Here is a 24,058-nt window from a genome sequence, read left to right as displayed (position 1 = left end):
TATAAAAGACTGTGTAAATATCATTACATTCGCTTTATATTAGTAAATATATCGTGCCAATGTAGTTTATGTAATAACATATACAATTTAAATGCATTTATTTTTCGATCCATTTTACAGTTGCTCTCCAAACTATTTAGATTATATTTTGGACTCTTTACTCGATACAGTATCTCTATTTTTATGTAATTTTTATATTACTTGTACATAATAAAGATAATACTCCTTTACTAATAAAACTGTACATATTTTATACACCTACTCAGGGGTTAGTACATTTTTTCATAAAAATAGGTTTTATTTTGATGTACTTATGAATTTGAGTTAAACGATATTTATTTACAAAACAAGTAGGATTAGGTGCTAAGACAGAAACTATACAATTGGCACACAAATATAAAGTAAGGCACAGAGGCTATGGTTATTACATATTCTTTTAAAAATAGTTTGACAGATTTGCTTGGAAGTGGCGCCCTCTGTTCAGTTAATCAGAAAAATTGTTTGACACTCAACAATTAAAATAATTCACGTATATTTTTATTAGTAACGGGGTAGGGCTTTTCGGTGATATTTATNCCCCGCGCTGCAGCCGCATCAGAGGAGCCTCAGTATGAACAGGGTTGGTACTGCATTATCATCATGTGTTAGGGACAAGAAGCCACCTTAGCCCATCAAAACCGAGGCCTTCCAGAGGGATTACTAATGTTTGGCCAAAAAACGTTTCCCAAATTATCACATCGCAAACAACGTTTCGCAAATTTTCATTTGGCAAATTCTCATTTGGTAAAGCAACTTATTGCAAACTTTTAATTCGCAAATGTTTTTTTTGGCATATTATTGTTTAGCAAATTATTGTTTGGCAAAGTATGGTTTGCCAAATGTTTCATTAGGCAAAAATATTTCACGACAAACTATTTACAAAATAATTTGATTGGTGAATAGAATGGTATACAAATTAGCTTATGGTTATTATTTTGTTTAGTGGGGAGTTAATATAAAATTTGTTCTACATTAATTTCCTTATTTCATTCTTTGCATCGAAATTTCCAAATGATTCATTAACAATAGAGGTGATTCTAGCGCTCGGCGGCCGCTGCCGCGGCACGCTTCGCTTGCCTTCGCGCATTAAGGGTCACTGTTTTAACCTAACCTAACCTACTATTTTCTGCAATACCTACTTTTTGCAACCATACTATTTTCTGCAATGTTTTACATAAAATTATTGTGAAAACCATGATCATGTGCCTTATGCTTTGATTTGTGGGTAACGGCAGGCCTGGCTCACTCCGCGTGGTACATCCGATAATTACCTACAGCGAAGCGCCCCGCCGGCGGGTATTATATCAGTCGAGTGTCACGCGCTCGCCCGTCAGGACGCTGGCTTGCGTTTTAGTATGATTATAATTCTATGATCGAAGTATTATTTAAAAATGGACATAAATAGAAAGAAATATTGTGCGGCGTTCGGGTGTTTAAATTCGAAAAGAAATTACCGGATTTATCTTTTTTTTTCGCTTCCCAAAGATGCTGAAAGGTATGTTGGCCATGTAGGTAATCAATAATAAAATTCTTAGGATAGTATAGGATTCTTTTTTTTTCTGTAATAGTATGTTTAATTTATCTGTCTTATGTTAAAATAGGTAGGTATGAATGAAGACATTGTAATAGAACAAGTTTTTTTAATCCTAATTAGGTATATTTGAAATGTTATTTTTACTTACCTACATACGTACCTCATTACAAATAAGTAGATTAATTATTTTTTCACTAGACAGCAACCCTAACAGCGTAAGAAGAGTTCAGAGGCACGCGATAGAAAGAGACAAAACTTGTAGGTGAATAAAATTGTAGGTACGTAGTGCTGTGCGAGCTGAATTCCACTGTATCGCGTCGCAGCAAGACTCGCATTTATTTAAATCGTCGTGCGGAGTAATCCTTCTGTACCTGTACTATTACTTATTCTGTGTACCCCGCGCTGCAGCCGCATCAGAGGAGCCTCAGTATGAACAGGGTTGGTACTGCATTATCATCATGTGTTAGGGACAAGAAGCCACCTTAGCCCACCAAGACCGAGGCCTTCCAGAGCCTGGATGACCACAGAGCGTTGGACCTCAAGTACCCCGCGCTGCAGCCTCATCAGAGGAGCCTCAGTATGAACAGGGTTGGTACTGCATTCTCATCATGTGTATGGGCTAAGAAGTCACATTCGGCCATCAAAACCGAGGCCTTCCAGAGCCTGGATGACCACAGGGCCTTGGACCTCAAGTACCCCGCGCTGCAGCCGCATCAGAGGAGCCTCAGTATGAACAGGGTTGGTACTTCATCATTCATTTATTGAAACAATGATGTCACCATCAAGACGGAGCCCATCAAAACCGAGGCCTTGCAGAGCCTGGATGACCACAGAACCTTGGACCTCAAGTACCCCGCGCTGCAGCTGCATCAGAGGAGCCTCAATATGAACATACTGGTACATAGTACTGCATTATCATCATGTGTTAGGGACAAGAAGCCACCTTAGTCCATCAAAACCGAGGCCTTCCAGAGCCTGGATGACCACAGTTTTTTTTCTGTAATAGTATGTTTAATTTATCTGTCTTATGTTAAAATAGGTAGGTATGAATGAAGACATTGTAATAGAACAAGTTTTTTTAATCCTAATTAGGTATATTTGAAATGTTATTTTTACTTACCTACATACGTACCTCATTACAAATAAGTAGATTAATTATTTTTTCACTAGACAGCAACCCTAACAGCGTAAGAAGAGTTCAGAGGCACGCGATAGAAAGAGACAAAACTTGTAGGTGAATAAAATTGTAGGTACGTAGTGCTGTGCGAGCTGAATTCCACTGTATCGCGTCGCAGCAAGACTCGCATTTATTTAAATCGTCGTGCGGAGTAATCCTTCTGTACCTGTACTATTACTTATTCTGTGGTAACGGTGGGTAAGTATGTGAAGTGTCAATTTGACCAAACAAATTATTTGGGATATAATATTTGGCAACATAAAACATTTGCTATATAAACATTTGCCAAGTAAAATTTGGCCAAATGATAATTTGACCAAATGAATCAGTTGCGAAAAGTACAGTTGCTAAAAGTTCATTTGGGAAATGAAACTGTGGCGATAAGTTGTTTGCGAAGTGAAATTTGGCGAAAAGTAATTTGGCCAAACGGAAGGATACCCTTCCAGAGCCTTGAACCTCAAGTACCCCGCGGTGCAGCCGCATCAGAAGAGCCTCAGTATGAACAGGGTTGGTACTTCATCATTCATTTATTGAAACAATGATGTCACCATCAAGACGGAGCCCATCAAAACCGAGGCTCGAAGTATGAGTCCAGTGCGAAGTATGAGATTGTTTAGACATTGAGATTCTGAGTGTAAATAACTTGTATTTGTTGCCTAGTTTTGTTAGGAAATCGCAAGAATCCGTATTTTAGAGGGCACGCTTCCCATGTCTAACGTTCTCAGAATTAGAATAAGAACATTCGTTCGTAAGTAGGTATGCAGAGTATCACAAATTGGGTGTATTTCAAAACCCCAAATTCTCCTCGCAATCGACTAATAAATCCTGTAAGAGTACCGAGTACATTTTAGATAGAAGCTCCCTGAATTCCTCGCAATAGACAAAATCCCAGTCAAAAGGACCGACCGACCTTCAGCAAAACGCTCATTTATAATCTTTATTTCAGATATCAGTCCTCACAGACAACACCTCCCTCTCGTTAGCCAGGCGGCCTTCCTCTCCCAGCAGCGCCACGTCACTGGTCCTCGACCAGAACAACGTGCCGATAATGCCGCAGACCTCGCTAGGGGAGGTGCAGAACTTGACCATCAAGAAGGAAACACAGCTGTCAGGTATGTTAGAAAAAAGGTGGAGTAAATGGATACTTAAGTAGCTAATGACTGCTTCTGTGCAAACGTGGTGTAAAACGCCCGGCTCAATGGACTAACTTCTTCAAAAAGCTCAATGAAGACAATTAATCAACGGTGAAGGTACGGACTGGCTGACTCGAGACCCCAGGAACGTTGATTTGATCTCTGCTGCCGCTGGACTACTCGTATTGTGCTCCTAACACAAGTTCATACTCGTATTTAAAGTTAGCTGGGGGGGGAGAATAAAGGAACTATCCGTGTTTATGAAATACAAAATCCTAAAATTCTTTAAAATAATTGGTACTGGAGTAACTTGAACTTGCGGCCGAGTACAATAGAAAACGCCTCTTGATAAATACAACGAAGAGCCCCATGCTCGATGGACTGGCGATCTTAACAAAATAGATCATGAGTCTCATGACTCACTATGGTCATCCATAGGAGAGCATGCTTTATGACCTTGAAGCCATTGCTTGTAGCAATGTAGTGTTTTCTTTTCGCCAAGTAAATGAATCCAGAGGATTTTAGAACTGCCTAATCGTCAAGCTATAATGACCCTTATTCTCATCTACTTACAGAGCTAAAATGCGAGCCCTCTGTCGGCATGGACAAGCTGTTAGGGGCCTTGCACGGTTCACCCCTGCTGGGCCGGCTACCACGGGTGCAGTCTAGCGCCAGTACAGACTCTGCAGTGCATTCCATGTACACGCACAGGTATAGTTAGCGTCATATGTTTTCTATAGCATTGATAGATATTAATCGGCCGTTTGGTGTAGTGGTTCAGAACGGACTACTATGCCGAGAGGTCCCGGGTTCGATTCCCGGCCGGGCAGAAATTGAAATGATGAATTTTAATTTCTGTGACGGGTCTGGGTGTGACTATGTATAATATTTATGTATTTAAAAAAAAAAGTATATAAGTAGTATATCCGTTAAGCTAGCACCCATAACACAAGCATTAAGTTGCTTACTTTGGGGCTAGCTGGCGCTGTGTGAAATTGTCCAAAGATTTATTATTATTATTATTATATTAGATACTCCTTATTGTATAGCAAACACAAACGGACAAATTGCAGAACATAAAAATATTTACGTTACAATTTGGCAACGACGCTATGAACTCCGAAAAAATATGATTCTTTACTAAGGCTAGAAATTGTTTGTATCGAACACTACTGAGCGTATTTATATCACGCGAGCGATGCCGTTAGCGTAAATTAGATTATTTCCATCAATCAAAATAATTTATAGGTACTCTTCCGTTTATTCTCGCACATCGTGAAAAAAAGGTAAGCATCTAGAAACGTCGCGACGCGGCGGGAGTACCTCGCGCTGATGGCCAAGAAAAGGGCGCGAATCGTTCCACAGACAAAATAATCTACATAACGTTAACGGTATCGCTCGCACGTCATGTGTAACGTTACGAATATTATTTTAATTTTAAACATTTTTTTTTTCGCAGCGTATACAGCAGTCCTTCGGCCAGTCCTCGGGCCTCGAGGCACTACACGCCGTCTCTGTCGCGCAACAACAGCGACGCCTCGCATTCCTCTTGCTACTCGTACAGTTCGGAGTTCTCGCCCACGCACTCGCCTGTACAGGTACATATCTTTAGCTTTTTGAGTACAAACGACGTATATCAAGGTATTTAGGGCCTCCACTAAAATTCGCGCGGGCTCATGCACCTCTGAGCACGTAGAACTTTGTCCAATGACCCCAAGCTACCCATCCTTATCGCTCGCGCGTAATTAAGTTGCTGTTGCGCTCGCACACTCACTGCGGGCGTCCGTCGCACAGTCGCGACAGCAATATAATTACGCGGGTACGGGTAGCTTGGGGTCATTGGACAAAATTCTACGTGCTTGGCGACCAGACTATATGGGTCTACACGCTAGCGTAGGTCCTAAACCTAAGAGCTATGGAACTAAATGTGACATTTATTATACAGGGTGTCCCAAAAACAATGGATAACCCTGTAACCATCGATAGGCCTCGCCATGATCTCCCTAATGTCCATTTTTGACCCCAGTAAAAATATCACCTATTTCAAGATTTTTAAGTTTTTGTGCATTTTTAGAAAATTGCCACCTGCGATTACTTTTTTTCATGCCATTTCTACAAATGAGGATACTTTTCAATCTAGTTTTTTTTCTTATCACAAGGGATAGTTGGGCTATCAAAAAAAAATATCAAAGTTCAACAAACTAGTTTCAAAGTATGAAAATTTTAAGAAATTGCAGTAGAGAAGGAAAAATTAATTCATTGTCTTGCACTTTTGATCAGCCATCGTGTAAAAAAAATGTAGGAAGACCATCGTGCCCATTACCTTAAAAACTTCCTTGGTTAATTGAGATTCTAAAAAGGTATCACAAGCCTATGTATCCTGTACTATTTTTATCTTATGGCTACTTGAATAGCAACTAGTATGAAAACTGCAAAAATGAGTTTTTCTCGTAATAGCTAAACTAGGACTGCATAGTGGCATTAAATACAAATGGATACTTTTTAGCGTAGGAATTTAAATAAAGCAACATTTTATCATCATCATCATCATCATTTCAGCCGTAGGACGTCCACTGCTGAACATAGGCCTGTACCCTAATGATTTTCATAATAACCGCTTAGTAGCGGCCTGTATACAGCACCTTCCTGCTTATCTTTATGAGGTCGTCGGTCCACTTTGTAGGTGGACGTCCTACGATGCGCTCTCCGGTACGTAGCCTCCACTTGAACCCTGCTGCCTCAGTTCTGCGAACTACTGTGCCTTGCCCTTTGCCACTTCAGCTTGCTGATCCGTCGGGCTATGTCAGCGACTTTAGTTCGTTTACAGGTCTCCTAATTTCTGATATGGTTTCGTAAAGAAACCCGAGCATAGCCCCTTCCATAGCACGCTGTGCAAAAAATCCACGTTTCCGAGCCGTGTATCATCACGGGCATCTGTCTATAGGCACATTTATAAGGTGTAAAACAAAAAATAAGTAATCACAAAAACGCAGAACGGACGGCCAATGGGGCAACAGGGTTCAAGTGGAGGCTACGTACCGGAAAGCGCATCGTAGGACGTCCACCTACAAAGTGGACCGACGACCTCATAAAGGTAAGCAGGAAGGTGCTGGATGCAGGCCGCTACCAAGCGGTCATTATGAAAATCATTGGGGTACAGGCCTATGTTCAGCAGTGGACGTCCTATGGCTGAAATGATGATGATGATGATGATAAAATGTTGCTTTATTAAAATTCCTACGCTAAAAATTATCCATTTGTATTTAATGCCACTATGCAGTCCTAGTTTAACTATTACGAGAAAAACTCATTTTTGCAGTTTTCATACTAGTTGCTATTCAAGTAGCCATAAGATAAAAATAATACAGAATACATAGGCTTGTGATACCTTTTTAGAATCTCAATTAACCAAGGAAGTTTTTAAGGTAATGGGCACGATGGTCTTCCTACATTTTTTTTACACGATGGCTGATCAAAAGTGCAAGACAATGAATTAATTTTTCCTTCTTCTCTGCAATTTCTTAAAATTTTCATACTTTTAAACTAGATTGTTGAACTTTAATCTTTTCTTTTGATAGCCCAACTATCCCTTGTGATAAGAAAAAAAACTATATTGAAAAGTATCCTCATTTGTAGAAATGGCATGAGGAAAAGTAATCGCAGGTGGCAATTTTCTAAAAATGCACAAAAACTTAAAAATCTTGAAAACGGTGATATTTTTACTGGGGTCAAAATTGGACGTTAGGGAGACCATGGCGAGGCCTTTCGATGGTTACAGGGTTATCCATTGTTTTTGGGACACCCTGTATACTAGCTGACCCGGCGAACTTTGTTCCGCCTTAATGGCAATAAATAACGGGATAAAAAGTATCCTATGTCCTTCTCCTGGCTCTAAACTACCTCCCTGACAATTTTCAGCTAAATCGGTTCAGCCGATCTTGAGTTATAAGTGGAGTAACTAACACGACTTTCTTTTATAATATAGATTACTGCATTCTGCTTGAGACCACGGCTGTAGTAACATGTCCTTGGGCTATTGTTGCCTCTTAAATTACATACAGTTTGTCCTAGTTACCTTCGCCTTTGCTTAGCCAGAAAAAAAGAAAAGAAAACTTAGCAGCGCCACTTACCTATTGTCCAATAAGACTCACAACAGTTTTTCCCATGTCTTCGTCAAACGTTTATTTTGGTTTCTCTACATGGCGAAAGTGACTCACGAATAATGACACTTTCTACTGTTAAAAGATTCTTCAAAACCGGCTCAGTAGTTGCTGAGATTATTAAATATCAACAATATCACGAAGTTTCAAAAACCTCTTATAATTTTCTCCCAGGGTCGACATCCGCATGCGGTATACCGAGAAGCGACGGCGCCGGTGTTTCCCGCGTCGCCTGCGCATGATGAAGACACGGAAACTGATGACAGGCTGCACCACCACCAGGGGATCAGCAGGCAGCAGCTTATCAACAGGTAAAGGAGAAAAATGTGAATAGAAAAAAAATATGTTTTTTTCGAAAGGTAGAAAACCAAAAATAAAACATGCAACAGAGCTGCTTCTAAATTCAAACTGGAGAAAAAAAAGAAAAAATTGAGTTTAAAATGGTAGAGATACTGGCAGGATATCCTCGCACTTACCTTGATTAAACTTAAAAACTTCCTCTGTGCTAAAGGCGTGAGTGCGTATCATATTTGATTTATGGGTGATTTTGTTATGTACGATTGTTATGTTACGTACAGTAACTACGTGACTTAACGTTTCGTGCGTGTTTGATACATACGATTGCCATTTGACATATCGTGGTGCGAGTGTGAGACATTGCTCCCGTATCTAAAGCCTGGCACCTCTCGATATTTCCACAGTCTCATGTTTTGCGCCAACAATATCAATTTCCAATCAAATTCAATCTTTTGGAGAACGACGTAGCGCCATTTTCCCTAAATTTTCTGACCTTTCTTCTCATTCTAGCCCCTGCCCCATCTGCGGCGACAAGATAAGCGGCTTCCACTACGGCATATTCTCGTGCGAGTCGTGCAAGGGTTTCTTCAAGCGAACAGTGCAGAACCGCAAGAATTACATGTGTTTGCGCGGCGGGAACTGTCCGGTGACCGTGGCTACGAGGAAGAAGTGCCCGGCGTGTAGATTCGACAAGTGCTTAGGGTGCGGGATGAAGCTGGAAGGTGAGGAATTCTTATAGCTGCTTACCTGTGCAATACTAAAAGTGTTCCTAGAGTAAGTACCCCTTGTTTACAGCGAGATGACCTTAAAACTGCATAAAAATAGTAAATGTTCAACGCTTACAATGGATAAATCTCAGATCCTTTCTCAGTTTAAAAACACTCTGTTTTGTCCTATGTCAAATTCCTAGTTATTAAATTTTTAAGCTCTCATTTTTAATATCTCAGTTAGGCAGTTCGATTTTTTCAAGCTGTTTATAATTTAGTCAAATTCCTAATTCTGGCAACTGTCTTAGAAGCATCTTATATCACGTATCACTGCTTCGTAACACTTATTTCAAGACGTCCTCTGTTAGACAAATGACTTCGTCTAAGGATTTCCTTATTGACCGGTCCTGCGCTGCCAAGTGCTTCCTGCGACCTGCATTACAAAATCGTCAGTGTACTAAGTGGGAAGCCATAATCCGGGATACTGGAGCTGCTGGGGACTTGGGTCATACTGTGGATTTCTTCACCGTCATGGTTCTTTTTGCTTAATCTACACTCTTGGCAGACGGGCTGGCGATCGCTGTGAGGGTTACATTCTAATTTGATTCTTATACCCATAGCAATAAGAGCGGCCGCTCTACATACCAATGCTCGTACTCGCACTCAGGCGCCGCGTCTACCGGATTACAACTATCTGAGCACTTGCCGTTTTATTGCATTCTAATTTGATCCTTATCTCCATAGCAATACGAAAAACACGTATTATTTTGTTACATTCTAATTTGATCCTTATTCCTACAGCAATACGAGAGGATAGAACGCGTGGCGGTCGCTCGACGTACCAGTGCTCATACTCGCTATCGGGTGCCGCGTCTACGGGCTCTTTGCTATCCGCGCACGTGCCGTCTACGCTGCGACATGCGAACAGTCTCACTTGCGTAAGTGTACATTGTTATTTTTCATGACAAGGCAATCACAGTCTTTTGTATAGTTATTATAACGTAAGCATCAGCTAAGAAACTTTCTGAAATTCAGTCGAAATAGAAGAAATAGGGGTCCAACGTAAGTAACGAAAAAAAACTACCTTAACCTGAATTTAACCGAATTTTGGTCTGATACCATTCGGAAGAAAAAAATATAATCTTTTTGGATGCGTAAAACCACGTAAAACTGCATTATCTTGTTTAATGCAGATTACTTCTTCTGTGAAAGTACTACTTTGTTTCAAATATGTGTGAAGTAAGAATAAAAATCGCATTGAAACTTTTTCTCATAATTGCAAAACGATTGAGATTAGTTAAACCAATTTTATTTGTTTACAGGTAAATGGCCCCGGGTCATACAACAGTAGAGGGGAATCGAGTAACAGTCGACTCACGCCTGACATACCCCCATTATTGCAGGTTCGTACTAAACAAAAAACCCAGAGTTCTTATAGCGATGTACTTTTTATCTAAAAACTACACAGCGGTCCCTATTCAATGAAATTCGAATGTATTATATTTTGACTGTGTCCGAATGATGGGATTATGCTCACGGTAATTATAATGCTGTCGCGCTTGCACACTCACTGCGGCCGCCCGTCGTACAGTCGCGATAGCAATATAATTACGCGCGAGCGATAAGGATGGGTAGCTTGGGGTCATTGGCCAAATTTCTATCTGCTCGGCGACCGGACTTTACCTATGCTTAGTTGTATGTAAGAGAGACAAACAACTAATTTTCACAGCTAGTATGATATAAGTACGAGTCGATGACAAAAATTACACTCAAGGACATTATTTGTATGCGAAAGCAGTTTTTATTTCAATTCACCTTTCTTCTTACCTAACTAAACTGTATACAACATGGGCTTGTTGTGTTGTGTTTTGTCTATTTTGTAAATATAACACCTTACATCCTCCAGGAAATAATGGAAGTGGAGCATCTATGGCAATACAACGAGTCTGAACTGAACCGACTGGGCAAGTCCCCGGGGAGTCCCTCAGCGAACCCGCTGCTGGCCGCCAGCGGGATCACCGCGCAGAACTCCAGCCCGGACTTCTTGGCCGACCTGTGCAACATCGCGGACCACAGGCTGTACAAGATCGTCAAGTGGTGCAAGAGCTTGCCGCTCTTTAAGAATATTTCTGTGAGTATTATTGGCTATTTAAAGCAGATATTAGCTAGGAGTAAAATTGTATCTCCAGAAGAGTCTCCGCAAGGTTCTGAAGTGTCCACGTACTGAAAACGCAGCGTGAATCGACCTCAAAAAGGTTGCAGGAAGGCGCTGGATGCAAGCCGCTTACAACCGGTCAGTATGGAAATCATTGGGGGAGGCCTATAATCAGCAGTGGACGTCCTGTGACTGAAATGATGATGATGAGGGATTGGCAATCTGTCTCTCAATACCTACCTTAGGCAAGCCCCCAAGGCCATAATCATTATCATCTCATCTAATCTCCATTACAAGAGGTCGAACCTCTCATTTACCAGGTCCATTAACTACGCTTATTGATCCACAGATCGACGACCAGATCTGCCTGCTGATCAACAGCTGGTGCGAACTGCTGGTGCTGTCTTGCTGCTACCGCGGCGTGGGCACTCCTGGAGAAGTGCGCGTGGGTGGCGGCCGCGGCATCACGCTGGACCAGAGTGCCAAGTAAGTGAACTATCAGCAGGTCATAGGGACCTTAAAATATACGGGACTATTCCCACCTCTCGTTCCCGCCGCTGCAACTCCTGTGTAGACAGGATCTACAGCTTGACCGCCATAAAAACCCAACCAAAGAAGGTCAAATTTGTCCCGGTGGAAAGTTAAATTATTAAACATAGGAGTTCGAAATTAAAGTTCGACCTTCCTCCATTGCAAAGCCGATGACAGGTGACAAATAAAGGTTAATAACCTTTAAGAAAAGGTCATAGGGACCTACTGTAACAGGTGCTGTGAACTGCTGGTGCTGTCGTGTTGTTACCGCGGCGTGGGGATCACGCTGGACCAGAGCGCCAACTAAGGAAACAGCATCTTCTGGTCATTTATGCCCATTTTCACCATCAATCCCTAATTTTTAAATAAATAAATAAATATAAATAAACCTTTATTGTCACCATAACAAAAAAATACAACTTTAACACAGCTTAACAATTAAAAATAAGGTGACAAGGGCATCCGGCTCAGCGTGAGCTGTACGGCACTAGGTCCATGCAGCGCTGGTTTTCAGCCGGTGCCAGTCTCCTGCACAGTAATACAGCGTACATAGGTAGGTGCAGTGATATAAAAAAGAGTAACAAGATTAAAATAAAAAACCACACATTTTTCATCACCAGTCACTAAGCCTCTCCCACACCGTCACACCGTCAGCTCGTTAAAACAAAATCAAAAACAAAGGAAGAATAATTACCTATATGCGACTTCGTTCAAAGTTAATTGTTTTTTAATAAGCGATTCCTTCATGGAAGCTTTAAAACTTAGCAAACAATTCACACAGCAAACAGTTCCACAAACTCACCTTTATTTTATTTATGTTTGCAGGCTGGGCTTGACACCGTGTATAGAAAGAATGTTAAGCTTCACCGACCACTTGAGAAGACTACGAGTAGACCGATACGAATATGTTGCGCTGAAAGTCATCGTACTTCTGACGTCAGGTAAATAGTCTAAGGACTTGTTAAGGTCAAAGCACACTTATCAACCCGGAGAAGGGATCAATACTGTATCGCCTTTTCTTCCGCGCGTTCAACCCTACGTAAGCGCGAGGTGAGGCGTTTACGTTACGGTGCAGATAAGTGTGCGTTGCAGTACGGAGTTTCATACAAAGAATACGTCGAATTGATACAGTTACGATTCGTTTCCGGGTTGATAAATGTGCTTTATCCTTTTTGAGAGGAATCGTATTTGGGCTCAACGCTTGACGCAACCGGCTAGTGACAGGTCCTAACTCTACAGTGGCGCCACTCTATTATAGTGAGTGCTATTACGATAGTTCTCCTACGGCTTCAGCGCTCACTAGTTGGCGCCACTGTCTTAGCCACTAGCGAACGACAGGATCTTATAGTGGCGCCAACTGATGAGGGCAAATGCAATAGTCTTCATTGGTAGATAGCGATGAACCCTATAAATAAAAAGATTAGAGTAGGTATTCAACAAACACTGTTTCCACAGATACACCCGAACTCCGCGAGTCAGAAAAAGTGCGAGCGTCGCAAGAGAAAGCGCTTGCAGCGCTTCAAGCATACACAGCGGCGCACTCGCCTGATACTCCCGCTAAGTTCGGAGAGTTGCTCCTGCGCATACCGGAGCTACAGCGGACTTGCCAGGTGAGAATACACTCTATGCTAGTGTTGTAAACCAATATTTGTACTAAAGCCCGGTCCGTGAGCACGTAGAATTTTGTCCAATGACCTCTAGCTACCCATCCTTATCGCTCGCGCGTAATTATATTGCTGTCGCGACTGTGCGACTGGCACCCGCAGTGTGTGCGAGCGCGATTGCAGCATAATTTACGCGCTAGCGATAAGGATGGGTAGCTAGGGGTCATTGGACAAAATTCTACGTGCTCACGGACCAGACTATAACTAAACTACTTTATACCGAGAGTCGGGATCGAAAGAAAGCGAAGCTAATTCATACAATGAGACATAGATGGCGCTACATCTGTGCGTGCTGCTTTTTATCGATCGGTCCGCACCAACATTACCGTCTCCAGAGATTTTCTTCCCAACAGCTAGTATTCTGAAAGTCTAATTCCTTTGGGACTAACAAAGCAGTCAAGGCGAAGTTTCTTATTACTGCTACTGACTTTCTGAATAAAAACAATCTTTATTGTAGTAGTTTTAGAGTCGATATTCCAGTGTTAACATCATGTTTTGCTTTTGTTACAGTTTTTCATGCAAGTCGGCAAAGAAATGCTCAACCCGGCGAACAAAGGTAAAGATGGGGAGGGGCCAAGCTTCAACCTCCTTATGGAACTATTAAGGGGGGACCATTGACCCCCACCCCCCACTTTACGGTCAAACTTCGAGCCTGTTGACAGGTTTATGAAACATATTGCTCAAGAGTAAAAATGAAATTCTAGTTTTCTACGACGATTAATCTTAGTCACGTCATTGTCATCATAGACAGAGTGTCTATCATCAACATCGCATCATCACCTAGATTTGAAATGATCATTTAAGGACGTCGCACATTTATCAACCCGGAAAGGGATCGTAACCGTATCAACTCGAGGCGGTCAAGTATTCTTTTTATGAAACTCCATACTGCAACGCACTTAATAACGTAAACGCCTCGCCTCGCAATTGACAGCGCGCGAAAGGCAATGACAGCTCGCGAAAGGCGATACGGTGTTGATCCCTTTCCGAGTTGATAAGTCTGCTATGAACTTTATTGATGAAATTGTGTCATATTGTACTCAGATTTGGATTATCGGTGAATCAATACTCGTCTAATTCGGGGATGAAAAAATCGTTGGAAACAAACTTGTTTATGGTATCTTGCTATTTTTGCTATTTTATCTCGTATTTTAAGGATGAATTTGGCGAGTAGGTATATTCCAACATTTATTTTTATTGTATTCTCTGTGTGTTTGGCATTAAAAATATTATAATACTCATCACAGAAATGCATTAAAACTGATAATAATGGCGACAATCATTATTGCATTAAAAATAATTTAAAAATCATTACTTGTTTCGGCCTTTATAAAAGACTGTGTAAATATCATTACATTCGCTTTATATTAGTAAATATATCGTGCCAATGTAGTTTATGTAATAACATATACAATTTAAATGCATTTATTTTTCGATCCATTTTACAGTTGCTCTCCAAACTATTTAGATTATATTTTGGACTCTTTACTCGATACAGTATCTCTATTTTTATGTAATTTTTATATTACTTGTACATAATAAAGATAATACTCCTTTACTAATAAAACTGTACATATTTTATACACCTACTCAGGGGTTAGTACATTTTTTCATAAAAATAGGTTTTATTTTGATGTACTTATGAATTTGAGTTAAACGATATTTATTTACAAAACAAGTAGGATTAGGTGCTAAGACAGAAACTATACAATTGGCACACAAATATAAAGTAAGGCACAGAGGCTATGGTTATTACATATTCTTTTAAAAATAGTTTGACAGATTTGCTTGGAAGTGGCGCCCTCTGTTCAGTTAATCAGAAAAATTGTTTGACACTCAACAATTAAAATAATTCACGTATATTTTTATTAGTAACGGGGTAGGGCTTTTCGGTGATATTTATGTAAATGTTGCACTGCCATTATTCTTTTATACTGTAATATTTATATTTTAAGGCCAAGGGAACAATTAATGATTAAGACGATGCCTGAATGCATACCTACTTTGTGTATGTGTATAAATAGATAAATACCTGAATCATGTACGTAAATAACATTTTATCTAACAAGTACGTACGTTATAAATTACTGACTCAATTAGTGTTTTTGTTCTATAAATGGCCCTGGTTAAAATAATTCATAAAAAATATTGCTGGCAAGGTGTAAATTATTTAACAGAAAAAAATACAACAATGTTATGAATTATATTCATAGGTCTGTTTATAAAGACAATCTTATAGCAAACACTGACAGGCTCAGTTCTTGGACTTATTATTGATAATTTCGCTGTGGTAAAACATGCTGAGAAAATACATAATGTAAATATCTAAAAATACGCAGTTTATTCAAATTCAAGTGAAAATAATATATGGAGTATAAAAATAATATTTATTTCTTAAAAAAAATCAATATTCAGTAGCTCATTCCTGGTGTTAAATGGCCAATTTGAATGCTGTCATTTAACAGACATTTCACTGAAAAACAGGTTAAAAATATAAGCAAATCCTATATTTTTCAACACTTTGCTCTACTATTTAAAAGACGTTGATATTTTCATGATTATTTATTGTAATTATGTGTGTAAAATGCTCTGTTTCATAGGGGCTGAATTGTAATCATTGCCATTTTGTTAAGTTACTTAATAGCTAGATTATGTAGTTTTTGCAGCTTAGTTCGTAAGAAATTGCCGAGAGTTTAACTCTCGCGCTGTACGTACTTTATTTTCTTCTAAATATTTTAACTTTCTTATTTTCTTGACACTTATTTCTTCTTTATAAATTATACATATTTTTAAAATTTTCTAATGAATTTCTTCACGTAGACTAGAAATATTTTTGTTTTTTATATTTTTACTAGCTGACCCGGCGAACTTTGTTCCGCCTTAATGGCAATAAATAAGCAGACTTTTTTTTTAAATTTCGAACGGGATAAAAAGTATCCTATGTCCTTCTCCTGGCTCTAAACTACCTCCCTGACCATTTTCAGCTAAATCGGTTTAGCCGTTCTTGAGTTATAAGTGGAGTAACTAACACGACTTTCTTTTATATATATAGATTTCTCGGTGCAATACATAGCATAAAGTTTATATTATTATTGTAATTTTCGGCTTCGTTTGTCTGTAGGTTTATCTTTTCTTTATGCTATGCTTTTGCACTATATGTAGAGTTTAAAAGAAAAACTATTTTTGAATAGTTAAAACCAGTCGTACACTGCCGTTGTAAAAATATAGCGTTGCTATGAGCATCTGTATAATGTTGCAATACTTTTTGTTTTATGAAAAAAATATTCTCATTTATGCGTAGCTAAGATTAGTGCATTAGTTTAGAACTAGTTAAAATATTTTAGGCGTAAAAATTTCGGGAGTTGCCTTAACGTGGAACGTTTCATGAAAATTTGGTCAAAAATTCGGCAATTGCTTTCATAATTTACTGTATAGCATAAGATTTGTAAATTGTATTTTTTTTTACAGAAAAAATGTGCCAATATTTTTTAATTAAATTTTCAAACTAATAACACCAGATTAAATCAAATCAATGCAAGACAGAGACTGTAAACCAAGACGTATGTGACTTATGTAAGGGTCCAGATTGACCAGAGTGATTAACAATTTAAGCATGCATTTTTTGTTACATGAACTTTTTTAATTCGATGGATAATTCTAAAATACTGAACTGACTGAGAACTATCAAATATTTCATATTTATTGCTTTATCTTTTCACGTGCGCTTACGCAGGCAATTTGGTAGTGGTCACCACTAATTAATTGACATAATTATGAGCTGTCAAAACGCAATTTCCCCATGTAATTTTGTATGGTAATAAAACTTATTTTTTTAATTCATTTGAAAATGACGTCATGCGTCATTTTCAAATGAATTAAAAAAATAAGTTTTCAGGACTAAAATTAAGTTTTTTAAAAAAAGTTGTTTTAGAGAACTTCTCTCCCTAATTAAGTAGTAAAAAGTACATAATATTATGTCAATTGACCGGTGGTGTCCACTAGCTTTTGTAAAGCTTGCGGCGGCTTTTTGTAGTGCTATCGACGTTATAAGACTTGACATAGTTGTCCTTATAGAATGATAATGTAATTTAAAGGGCACAAGTACTTGATTTCTAGTTGTAATTGTAAGACACTTGTGTATAATGTTTAGGGAATGTTGAATAATTGTTTCTGAAACAAAGTGCCACAAAAAAAGGAATTGTATCAACTTTACTTTTTATTTTATTTTACTATGATTTTTTTTATCTGGATGAACTAAAAAGTGTAAATTCTACGTGTTTTGCGTAAAAACACTTATTTTAATTTTTTTAATGAAAAAACAATAATAAAAAATAAAGAAAGTTGATATAATTCACGATTGAGATTTTTATGTGATTGTAATTTGCAATTCGCAACATTTTGCCAATACATAGTTATTGTATAATTTGGCATCTATGATAGTTTAAACTCTTTACTGAACTGATAATTTAAGATGCTAGCCGTAAGATATTTTTGTATTCAGTAAAGCAGTATGTGTGGCAACAGATGATTGTAAATCCGAATAATTTTTATATTAAAAATTAAGAGGAACGTAAGAATGGTATCACGTCCAATAATTTGTAATTTGTATTTTTGTTATAATCTATAATAAGTATTATAGTGATATATTATTCTTTTATTTTGTAGATTATGAAAAGATTTTTTTTCTATATATAGAGCAAAAAATAAATAGAACTTTGACTTAATATCTGTTTTTCCATTATTTCCTAACCTTAGTTCTTTGTCTTTTATCTTGTATACCTACATATGAAAATCAAAGTTTTCTGATTCCCCACGATCAGGGCCGGATCTACCTATGGGCTGATTGGGCTGCAGCCCAGGGCCCCGGGGTTACAAGGGGCCCCCAGATCCCGCTAATATATACCTAGTTGTCTGTAAAGTCGGAGTCGGTTTACGGACGATATTTTTACGTGACAACGTCATAAGAAAATAATTATTGATTAAAATGTTTCTTTTATACAATGTACATGGTGGCCCAGAAGAAAATTCACTTTTGAAAATTCAAGAAAACGAAAACTGTAATTTTTTGTAGAACTTTAACTATTGCAATTTAAAGGAAATTTAGTGCAATTTATTTTAAAATTAACTTTCTTTTATAAATTTTATCGTACATGTGATTCCCTTGACGTTTACAACATTCGGTCAACATACATAAAAGTTTTGGAAAACTTTCGTTAGAGTTACCTCGAAATGGATTTAGGATGGATGAATGCTTCAGAGTTTTTAGATTATTAGAGTATACTCTGCTCATAAGGTAACCCCACAAAAAGAAGTCTGCTGGAATGAGATTAGCGCTTCTTAGAGGCAGTGAGATTTCACCCCTGCTTAATTGGTTTGTTGCATTGAAAGGATTTTGAGAGCGCTATACTGGTAGGCTGAAAAGCTTTTTGATTTCAAAGCTGCAAGATTCGCAAGGCTATGACCGGAGCACTTGGTTTCATCAAGATGGGGCTACGTGTCACACTTCAAATGAGAGCATTTAGATGGTAAAAGACATGTTCCCACAAAAAAATAATTTCAGTCAGGGGTGACATCTTCTGGCCTCCAGGAAGCCCTGATCTCACTCCAGAAAATTCTTTTTTGTGGTGTCACATTAAGAATAGAGTATACTTTTATAATCCAACAACCATGCAGCAACTGAAGCCGAGCATTCGGCAAAAAATTGAAAATAGGTTTCGAGGTAATTTCTAACGAACGCATTCCAAGATTTTGATACACGTTGATCGAATGTTGTAAGCGTCAAGTAAATCTCCTGGGCGATGTAATTTCGTTCGTTCGTTTCAGCCGAAAGACGTCCACTGCTGGACAAAGGCCTCCCCCAAGGACTTCCACAAAGACCGGTCCTGCGCCGCTTGCATCCAGGTACTTCCCGCGACCTTTACCAGATCGTCGGTCCACCTAGTGGGAGGACCAGAGTGACTGACATAGCCCGCAGAATCGCTAAAATCAAGTGGCAGTGGGCGGGGCACATAGCTCGAAGAGCTGATGGCCGCTGGGGCAGGAAAGTTCTTGAGTGGCGACCACGAGCTGGAAGACGTAGCGTGGGCAGGCCTCCCACTAGGTGGACCGATGTAATTTAATAAAGGTAAATTTTAAAATAAATTGCATAAAATTTCCTTTAAATTGCAATAGTTAAAGTTCTATAAAAATGTAGAGCTTTCGTTTCCTTGAATTTTCAAAAGTGAACTTTCTTCTGGGCCACCCTGTACATCTCTATTTCGGTTTCTCTCTCACCTAAAGGTTACCTGGAAGAGATTGCTACACACCAATAAGGTCACCTTTTGTACAACTAATACTTGCGTAGATTTAAGTAATATTTATGTTTTTTGTGCAATAAAAAATATATGTATAAGAATAATATACTGGTCATCACAAAAATCGGCCCACCTACGTTTTACATGAAAACTCGTTTCTACTGACACAATCATGGTGCCCCAACAATATTGGTGTTTTTTGAAAGCCCAATAAATATCCTTAAAGAAAAACACATTTAATTTCTTAATGAACGATTAACATAAACGCGATATACAATAAATGTGACTTGAAAAAAGACCTCACTTTGGGCTCACCTCTGGGATCAATTAGACCAATTTTTATGGTTATACTCGTAAAACCAAATAATTCAATTCAATTCAATTTATAAATTTAAAGATAACAATGATCCACATGGTTAGTAAATGGGTGCCTAATACAACTATGTTAGTAGGTAATTTATTTATTATAACATACCACTAATTATCCAACCCGTTCGGTAAGAAGTAGCCGAAGGAAATGTCGGATAATAGGAGAGTCATACCTCTCCGCCACGGTCTTCAGGATACTGTTGGGGCTCACCCGTATCCTACTGAGCAACGAGGCAGTCTTCTTGCGTAGGACAGCAAAGAAGCCGTCAGTATGCGACTGAGCAAACATTTCCGAAGCACTGCAGAAGCGAGGCAAGCCCAACAGCACCCTGAAACCGTTGTTATATTGGACCCGAAGGACGCCAAGCGATTTCTGCGAGTACGTGGTCCATAGGTTTCCCGTGTATAGACTCTGACAGTATGCTTTAAACAGAGTGATCTTGACATGGTCATTACATCGGGCAAACCTGCGAGCCAACATATTACACCTTACTGCCAGCGCCCTTCGTTCCCTCTCGATATCAACATGATCTTTAAGGTCATCAGTAACGTAGTGTCCGAGATATTTAAATTTAGTGACTCTGTTTAACTTTACCCCATTCAGCAAGAGGTCGGGTACCACGTTTGCACATTTACTGGCGGCTTTAAATACCATGTATTCGCTCTTCTTCACATTATACAATAAGCCATGGCATTTAGCATACGCTTCACACACACCCACCATCTTTCTGAGAGCCCCCACTGTTGGCGCCAGCAGTACCATATCATCAGCGTAGCTTATGTTGTTGATACAAACACCATCTACCCAGTATCCGATACGCATACTGCTAAGGACAACAATGAGGTCATTTACGTATAGGTTGAAAAGCCTGGAAGACGTCAGCCCACCCTGTCTCACCCCGCACTGCAACCCATACTCCTCAGAAAAAGCGTTAGCCCATATCTTACGCCGTTAATTTGGTTAGCATACCAATAATGGAATATTTGTGATACTTCTGACGGTACGCCCTGCCTCCTCATCTTATCCCAAAGGATGTCATAAGACTCATAAGACACAAGATCGAACGCCTTGGAGAGGTCGAGGAAGCATGCGTAAATGGCAGTCCCCCGATCCTTGTAGTACCTGACAGTGTGCTTAAGACTAAGGATGGCGCTCTCGGTCGACAGTCCAGGCTTACACCCGAATTGAGCATCATGTGATTTTAAATATTTATCTAGTAGAGAGTCAAGCACACTGTCAAGGACGTAGCTAGAGAGATCGGAAACAATGATCATTGATGATACTAATCCTAACTTAACAGATGGATATTAATCCTTTTTTTTTTTTTTTTTCGACTGGAAAATGCATTGAATTGCATACCCAATGGCTCGGGGGGGCCAATGGGTTATGTGGGGCTCTCCCTGCTAGAAGAACAGGGCATACCCACTAAAAACCAGTCGGGTCCCTCTGGTCGCGCTTAGTGGAGCACACAAAACAAATTGTTCGGGTTCGTGCCCCCACGCTGCAGCCGCAGCCTCTCCCATAAGGCATCTAAATAGGACGCCCTCTCTCCAAAGCGCGCGGGGACTCCGCGCGCACTTCGGGCCTCATCGTTAGGAGGCGAACACCCCCGTGTCCACCTCCATAAGGTTAGCCGCCGTGCCATTCTGTGGCACCGACTTAGGCTTTTGCGGCGGCTGGGGGCAGTTTTTTGCCCCCAGAATGTGCTCCGGTGCCTTCCCAGCCGCTACGCATAAAAGGCAGCGGGGGTCCTTGGCCGAGCACACCTTGGCCCTATGGCCCTCTTCTCCGCAGCGGAAGCAGAATCCACTGCGGTCAATTCCAGCTGTGCACTTGAAGGCCGTATGGCCAGTGCCCCAGCAGGCGACACACCAACAGTTTTATAGCCATAAAAGTTGGCTCAAGCGTAACTACCTATTTTTTGAAGAAGTGACTCTGGATTCTTCTACAGACACATTTTTGGGGTAAAAACCTTTCCTTTAATGAAATGAAGTTTAGAACTAGGCTTTTAAATTGTGACAGTATTGGTGGGAAGTGGGAATGCATACGTTTGAAAGTGCTTGTCGCGGGAGGGCCGATTTTTGTGATGACCAGTGTATATCATTATAGAAACAGTTTTTTGGCATGGCTATTAGTTGAGTACTATGAAAGGCCCCCAAGTAGTTTCAGCCCAGGGCCCCACAAATTCACGATCCGGCCCTGCCCACGATAGATTGAAATCATAACAGATAATAAATACAAAGTCTTGACGTACGCAAATTATATCAAAGTTAATCGTTTACACATTAATTACGATGTTGCAACAGTTAGTTAATCCGATTATTTTATCTTTTTTTTTTCTTTTTGCCAGGAAGTGTTACGAACCGACACGAATTTTATTGATAAACTTCGTCACTGTCAAAAGGACGCATAACTGGCGTAATAACCCCCATGTTGGTACCCGCTGAAAACCAGCTTCGTGACTTGACGACTTGTGTGTGTCATGTCACGATTTTCGCTGAGCGGGCGCCTTTTCAGCATGGCTTAGTAATATTTAACCTCTGTACATGTATGCACATAAATGTTAATGCTGAATAAAGGTATTCTATTCTATTCTATTCTATTATCATCATCTACTAAAGGACGCCCCTAAGTACAAATGCTGGGACGAAACTCTTGTAGTAGTATGTTCAATGCATTTTTACGCTATAACAAACAATAGCCCGTGGTCTTAACTCCATAAGCATAAGCCATAAGCTTAAAATTCAATACATTTTTGCAGAATGGCACGTTGAAGCTTTTAGAAAAGCGTAAATCTATCACAAAAGAATCCAAAAATAGGCATAATTTAGGAATTATGACCTAAATTCCCGAGACATTTACGCCCGTATTCACAAACATTACTATGAGGCATAGAGGAATATGTATGAGGTCTCACAGTGATCACGGACGCATAGGGTACACATTTCATGAACGAATCACAGAGCTCTTCAACGCTGTGCGTTTGATTTGCTGCTTCGCAAACATCGTTTGCGAATACGGGCATTAGACTGATTGGTTCTTCAAAACAAACAAAGCAGCTTTATAATAATTAAAACAATTGAGTCACGTTTTCAGCCAAATGACGTCCACTGCTGGACAAAGGCCTCCCCCAAGGTTTTCCACAATGAACGGTCCTGCGCTGCCCGCATCCAGGCTCTTCCCGCGACCTTCACCAGATCGTCGGTCCACCTAGTAGGAGGCCTGCCCACGCTACGTCTTCCAGCCCGTGGTCGCCACTCGAGAACTTTAATACTATGGCTCTTACGCATCCTACGATACAAACATATTTACAAACATTCTTATCCATTTACTATATTAATATGAATTAAAATTACGCTTTATGGTATCTGATTAATAATCAAATCATATCAATTAATTAAACCGATAAAGCCTATGCAGTCAGTATTGTTATTACGTTATTGAAAATCCTTTTCCATCCTATTTGATACTTATCTCTTGATATGAAGGGTAAAAGGCCGATAGAGGTTACTAGCTGTGCCCGCGGCTTCGTACGCGTGAAAATTGTTTGAGTAAGTTTTCCCGCTTTCACAACATTTTTATTGTTGCTCTGCCTTCTTCGATAAATGGGCTACATCCTATACAAAAATATTTTTTCAAAACGTTCCAGTGGTCCTGAAATTAGCGCCTTAAATGAAAACAAACAAAATCTTCAGCTTTAATATTAGCATAGATATGGGACTCCCTTCGAAAATAATCAACTGAAAACCATGAAAACCTCTGGTCTCGTAAGTGGTGGAGACATAATTACTACATGGGTTGTGTTTGTTCGCCAAAAAAAGGGGTATAATTAAGTAGAGCCACAGATTATAATTACATTACTAGTGTAGAGCGAAGACTGAAACTTCGGTGCTGGGCATAGAGTCGTTAATTCCTCTATGGTGCTGGGGCAAAGATGAAAATGATTTATGATTAGTATTTTATAAAAATACGGTCCTGTAATTTCTTTGTTGAGATTA

The 24,058-nt window shown here is 39.6% G+C and overlaps 1 protein-coding gene across 2 annotated transcripts; it reads left to right on the top strand.

Moving 5' to 3' along the window:
* Positions 1-582: 582 nt before the first annotated feature.
* LOC114359763 (nuclear hormone receptor FTZ-F1 beta-like) lies at positions 583-14,273 on the top strand. 2 transcript variants are annotated; one of them, XM_028314261.1, is made up of 13 exons: positions 583-619; positions 3,697-3,862; positions 4,459-4,594; positions 5,343-5,481; positions 8,218-8,354; positions 8,851-9,062; positions 9,849-9,985; positions 10,370-10,450; positions 10,954-11,178; positions 11,552-11,688; positions 12,559-12,674; positions 13,189-13,343; positions 13,908-14,273. In XM_028314261.1, exons 1-13 carry the CDS (start codon positions 611-613, stop codon positions 14,013-14,015), a joined length of 1,758 nt encoding a protein of 585 aa, XP_028170062.1. In that variant the 5' UTR covers positions 583-610; the 3' UTR covers positions 14,016-14,273. The 2 variants fall into 2 exon arrangements, with proteins under 2 accessions (XP_028170062.1, XP_028170061.1); XM_028314260.1 differs by lacking the exon at positions 583-619 and adding an exon at positions 2,222-2,311.
* The last annotated feature ends 9,785 nt before the right edge of the window (positions 14,274-24,058 follow it).

Source organism: Ostrinia furnacalis, unplaced genomic scaffold (assembly GCF_004193835.3).
Source record: "Ostrinia furnacalis isolate ACB-3 unplaced genomic scaffold, ASM419383v2 OfSCF4655, whole genome shotgun sequence".
Classification (NCBI taxonomy): domain Eukaryota; kingdom Metazoa; phylum Arthropoda; class Insecta; order Lepidoptera; family Crambidae; genus Ostrinia; species Ostrinia furnacalis.
The sequence above is the reverse complement of the archived record's forward strand: the minus strand, read 5'-3'. Positions and strand labels throughout refer to the sequence as shown.

Excerpts from the sequence above, each read along its gene's own strand:
- LOC114359763 (XM_028314261.1), top strand. Across the intron at positions 3,863-4,458 it reads GAAGGAAACACAGCTGTCAG|AGCTAAAATGCGAGCCCTCT; the intron begins GTATGTTAGAAA and ends ATCTACTTACAG. Across the intron at positions 4,595-5,342 it reads CATTCCATGTACACGCACAG|CGTATACAGCAGTCCTTCGG; the intron begins GTATAGTTAGCG and ends TTTTTTTCGCAG.